The 6,231-nt window shown below is 31.3% G+C and overlaps 1 protein-coding gene across 1 annotated transcript; it reads left to right on the forward strand.

Moving 5' to 3' along the window:
* Window positions 1–850: 850 nt before the first annotated feature.
* LOC143255278 (glucose-6-phosphatase catalytic subunit 1-like) lies at window positions 851–5,293 on the forward strand. The gene is made up of 7 exons (XM_076510702.1): window positions 851–983; window positions 1,215–1,311; window positions 1,734–1,898; window positions 2,209–2,324; window positions 2,600–2,693; window positions 3,070–3,191; window positions 3,695–5,293. The coding sequence occupies exons 2-7, from the start codon at window positions 1,259–1,261 to the stop codon at window positions 4,210–4,212; spliced, it is 1,068 nt and encodes a 355-aa protein (XP_076366817.1). The 5' UTR covers window positions 851–983; window positions 1,215–1,258; the 3' UTR covers window positions 4,213–5,293.
* The last annotated feature ends 938 nt before the right edge of the window (window positions 5,294–6,231 follow it).

Consider the following 6,231-nt stretch of genomic DNA (forward strand, 5'->3'; position numbering starts at 1 on the left):
GATCTTGTTAAAGTGTTCTAGATAGACAGGTTACATGTTAAAGGTGCACTAGATAGACAGGTTATGTTAAAGTGCACTAGATAGACAGGTTATGTTAAGGTGCACTAGATAGACAGGTTATGTTAAAGTGTACCTGATAGACATCTTGCTAAAGTGGTATGGATAAACAGACCGTCTTAGAGTACTCGATACACAAGTCTTGTTAAAGAGTACTAGACAGACAGGTCTTGTTTATGTGTACTAGCTAGTTAGTATACAAATACTTTTAAGTGTTTTTTATATTGTTAAATTGATATAAAACAAACAATATCAAAGGTTCAGTTCAATGATACGTCTTTTCCTATATGACAAATTTAACAAATATTTTCGTTTATGGAATTTTCATTACCTACATCTGTTTACCTCGATCTTGTTTCGCTGACGTCGCTAAGTTGCATAATCATACTTGTGAGAAACAACTAAAGAGTGTAATATAATAATATTATTTTATTAGGGACGTCAAAAGCATAATGTGAAAACGCCGTATGACGCTAATACCGAAGCAGCTAGTTCACTACCAAACAAATAACAAGATTGGAGTAAACAACGTTTAAGATTACGTTACACTATTCACACAGATTACACGTCAAGCTTCTTATCCAAAGAAATAAAAATGTTAACAGCTTATAATAAAACAGGGAGAACAATCGTTTCTATTGTAACTTGTTCATTAGATTGTTTTAAAATTGCTTAAAGAATTAAAAAAAGAACTTAGCTCTAGTTGCAGCGCGACGAGACATTTGGAGTTATCATAATCACTGGTTGTTTTGCTCCCTGACGCTGCTTGTGCGTCAGCAAAAAAACGCAACAGCTGATTGGACAGTGGTTTCTAGCTATATAAATATAGCTTATCCGGTCTCATAACCATTAGAGAAGTAGAAACACAGCTTTCAATAGATAACTGTGTGATACTTGTAGCAGTGGTTAAAGCTAATCATTCACAGGTAAGAAAAGCAAAGGTGTTTTACCTTAAGTCAGCTGTTATAAGTTAAAGAACTTTTGTGTAAAATTAGTAGTTTTACAGGTCTATTTTTTAATTTCTTGATTTGTTTATGCGAACCAACTTTACAAACTAACAATAGTAAAACATAATCAACTAATAATAGAACATGTTAAAGATATAAACATAACACGATATAGCTATATTCAAATACAGATTTTTTTATTATTTTTAGGTCTTGGGCAATTCTTGAAGACAATTCGTTTAGTATTAGCTACGATGGATCTGGTTTACGAAAATAGTGTTTCCGCTATTGAAACATTACAAAACAGGTAAACTATATATCATATGAATATCATGTAACATTACAAAACAGGTAAACTATATATCATAAGAATATCATGTAACATTACAAAACAGGTAAACTATATATCATAAGAATATCATGTAACATTACAAAACAGGTAAACTATATATCATAAGAATATCATGTAACATTACAAAACAGGTAAACTATATATCATAAGAATATCATGTAATATCGAAGTTTGGTTTGCTTGTTAAGTTGTGTTAAAAATGATTTTCAGTTCAAACTCCAAACTATCCTTAACTTAATACCCTAAATGATTTACAATATGCTTTAAAATAACTGGTTCTAAAGTTAATTTGTTACTGAAGTGTACTTTAAAGTTTCGATTATCCAATTTTATTAAATCTTCCATCAGTTTTTAAACCTTTTGATTTTTTATTGTAGATTTCAACAACAGAAAAACGTATTTTTCACAATTTCGAACTTTGGTGATCCCCGATATGCCTTCCTTTTCTATGTACCTCTGATTTTCTCATTGGATCGCAGAACAGGGACTAAGTTGATCTGGGTTACCATCATTGCTGAGTGGTCTAATCAAGTTTTGAAATGGTATGTCTTATATATATATAGGATCTAAGAATTCATGGCATTATATTTAGTCTCTTGTCATAATTCTAAACATATACAATTTTTATGCACTTTATTTTAAGCAGCAGAACTCAAAATAATCTTTAATAATACACAGAAAAATGAAATTTAAAAATTTAAATGAATGGGTGTTCGTAAATTTGCTTGTTTGTTTTTTCTCAAATTCATCCAAACTGTTTTATAATACGTATATTTTACATATAATAGTGTTTCATATCCTGTATAATTTTCATTGATTATATTGTTGATTGTGCTTTGCTTATTGTTTTAGGATCCTGCATGGAGAGCGTCCTTACTGGTGGATCCACGAAACACAAGTTTACAACAAAACAGGATCAAACGCTCCAGCCATTCAGCAATACTTTATGACATGTGAAACTGGGCCAGGTACGTCATACTGCGATCATGTTTTTATGATCTTCAAATGCCCAAACTACTTGGTCAAAAACTGAACATTGTGATTTTTGTCCATTGCTTATTTTTTATCGAAAGACGTTTAATTATTACCACAAATGATTTACTGTAAAAAAAACACAACATAAAGAAAAACATTATTCATCTTCTTTTGTTCCACCCTTGTAACTGTTTTCGTTAATGCTGGTCTAATATGTATCTGAAAATAACAGTGCATCAACTTTTGGATGTTTTATTTTTGCTTTTAGGAAGTCCATCCGGCCATTCTATGGTATCCGCAGCGGTATGGTACATTCTTATTGCTTCTTTCCTAGAGAAGTCAGGTGCTGTCGGAAGAAACCAGTAAGTAATAGAGAGAAAAGATAACTTGCACTGTCATGATAACAAAGAAATACGAAGTTTGAAACTAATTGTATTCAGTAAAACTAAAGAGGCTGAATTGGGATTAATGAGTTATTCTATGTGTATTTTAATAAAAGACGACAGAAATGAGAGCAAAAAAATATTTAATCAATTAAAGATAATTTATTACGGATCCTACCATAAAACATATTATCTACGGGTAAGTAAAATGCTTTACCTATCTTATAAGGTGATATTTTAGTTTCAATTCTAATTTTTGGTAGAGATTTTAGCTTGTTATGATCCATGATGTTAATTAAAAAATGTTGCATCGCATTAATTTATTTTTAACATTTAATTTACTTTATTCTGTTAGCAAGAACATGTTGGTGTCCATAAGCTGGTCAGTTTATACAATTCTGCTGTGTGTGGTCAGTCTGTCTCGAGTGTACATCGCTGCTCACTTTCCTCACCAGTGCTTATTGGGAATGGCTATTGGTTAGTTGAAACTTTGGCTTATTTCCTTATTTTTAATATTGCTTCAATGAAAATGGGCATTTAACAATACATTTTTTTTTCAAGGAGTAATTATACATTCTAATTAAGATGCAGTTTGATAAAAGTTACGGTCGACTGCCTATTAGAAAACGTATACTTTGAACTCCAGTTTTGGTCTGAACGTCAAGCCATTTATGTTATATGTTACTTAAATAAAGTAGTTTATAACTGTAGTAATATTGATGACTAAGTTCCAAGAAACAACTTAAAACCAGTTCTAAGTTTAAGTGAAATAAATAATTTTGTATAATACTGCTACACAAATTTAAATAATAAGAAACATTATTGTTTAAATATAATACAGATTATTGGAGGTTTCATGTAGCAATAGTGATAACGTCTTTTACACGACTATCAATATGTAACATATATATGTAAAACTAAATATTGTCCTTGGTGTTTAATTGGGTAATTAATTTGATTTTTTATCGTTGTCATTACAGGATGCGGTCTTGCCACCATCATGAGCAAAATGTCCCTGGATAGCTTAACATTGAAGCATTACGTTATCACTACCTTCAGTCTTCTGATCAGCGCCTTAACCACTTACGGTGTTCTGCGTGTTCTTGGTTTGAATCCCCTTTGGTCGGTCGACAGAGCTATGAAGTGGTGCGCCAAACAGGAGTACATCCACTTGGACACTACCCCTTTCTTTTCAATGATGCGCTATTGTGGTTTTATGTTAGGTATGGGCATCGGTCTCAACTCTACATTCAACGAGAAAGCTGAGAAGGTTCCATTTTCTTCAGGTATGAAGATGATTTCCGCTTTTTTGGCTGTTGGTGTAGCAAAGCTTTCTGAGCAAGTCACACTTCCAAAGTATAATACCACTGTGTTTTACTTCTCGGCATTTGTCGCTAATACTATTTTACCGTTCTTGATGGTTGCCATGGTTCCTTACATCGTATCTAAGGTGTGGCCAGTCATAGTCGGGGGCGTGGCGAAGAGGAAGCAGCAGTAGAAGTCATTTATATGGGCCATTCCACAACTATCATCATATTAATATAATAATGTACAAGTCACACTTCCAGATTATAACACCACTGTGTTCTACTTCTCTGCATTTGATGCTAATACTATCCTACCACTCCTGATGATTGCTATGGTTCCTTACATCGTATCTAGGGTGTGGCTAATCATCGTTGAGGGAGTGGCCAAAAGAAAGCAACGATAGAACTTATTTGTATCAATCCACACCTCAATTATCATTGTAAACAATCCACACCTCAATTATCATCGTAAACGGTGTATATGAAATACTAGTTTCTGACAGCAGAACTTTAGGGACACTTTAATGAGAAAAAGTTTGTCAGTTTTGTAAATTTTGTAAGATGTTTATATAAATAGGTAGTTTGAACGAATGGACCAATGTAGTGTATGGATTGTTGTTTTTTTCTCTTGAAATTTTTTCTCAATTATTAATTTATCACGTTAATAATGGAGATTGTTTAACAAAGCTCGTCATATATATTTATATTTAATAATCAAGTAGGATTAATAACAATTATTTGAAGTATCATAGAGAAAGGCTGAAGTGTGAGATTCAGAGATTTTTACAGCAATTTTTTTCTTTTTTTTTTACATTTTACGCCATAATAAATTTTGAAATGTTGGATGTTTAGCAGTAAAAGATATATCGTGGTACGTGTTATCTGACGTAAAATCTAGTTCAGTATCTTGTTAATTTTCGGGATATATATATATATATGATTATTGTACAAATATGAAATATAGTAATTTTCTTTTAACAAATTTTAAGTTCATAATACTGTGTAAAAATTGTATTTTGGGTAAACATTGCCACATATGTTATTAAGTCTTAGCTCCCCGCTAGTACAGTGGTGAGTCTAAGGATTTACAATGCTAAAATCAGGAGATTCGATTCCCCTCAGTGGGCTCAGCAGATAGCCCGATGTAGCTTTTCTATAAGAAAACACACGCGTTTAGTCTCAGATTATCGAATTTCTGAATAGTTTTATTTTGCAACCTCTGTAAAACAGACAAAAAATAAAACCTTGTAAATATAGGATTTTATTTACTGTTGAGGTGTTTTGTTCCGTGTGTCACTCTGTGCTATAATACAACTGATGTACAATGTTAAAAAATAATGTTATTATTACTAAATTTAAATCACATGCTACATTAAATCAATCTTCCTTTCGTGAAACTTTTATTGAAAAAAAAAACAAAACCAAGAGGGAATTTTCAATAGCCACGGCTATAATTAGATCTCATATTGGTCAAGAGATGGAGCCATGTACACGGAAAACAAAAAAACTTAAAGGTATTCTATGAGCTGTTATGCAGCGGCTAACAATAAAGACTTAAAACTACAGCTATTTCGGTTAGAAATTCTCAAAAATTCTCGTTTGTTTTTAATTCTAAAGAAGGTAAAATACAAATATTTCAAATTTATAAAATATATAATAATTACTTTGTTCTGCTTAAAACTTATCAATTTTATCATAAGTATTGCTTTTGCTCTTGTTACTCTGTTTTAAATGAGAATATATAATCGTGTTTCACATATCTCGCCAATCAACACGCACAAAACACTTTTGTTGTAGATATTAGTACAAACACATCAATCATAAATGTTTTGAATTTATATTAGGTAAAAATGATAAAAAATTCGGAACATTATGGGTTACAACTACATGCGGAATTAAACTTTAGAATACGAGGACATTGAATGCAGTCAGTATAACAAAAAACCAAAGAAAATCTAAAATTATAAGGCTTAACTTTAATGATCTCTTTTGCAGTGCAACAGTAAACTTCTAATTAATTTATTGTTATTGTGTTATAAAAATTATGTTTTATAAAGTACTTTATATAGATTTTTCTTGAAAAACGTTTAATTTTGTAAGATAGCTGCATGAATTTCTGCATGTTACGAATAGCTAATATATTTTTTGTGAGAGCGCGTTACTTGTTAGCTGTAATTTGTTAGTGTCTCCAAGTGGAAGTTAATACTTTA

The sequence above is a fragment of the Tachypleus tridentatus genome, chromosome 7 (assembly GCF_004210375.1).
Source record: "Tachypleus tridentatus isolate NWPU-2018 chromosome 7, ASM421037v1, whole genome shotgun sequence".
Classification (NCBI taxonomy): Eukaryota; Metazoa; Arthropoda; class Merostomata; order Xiphosura; family Limulidae; genus Tachypleus; species Tachypleus tridentatus.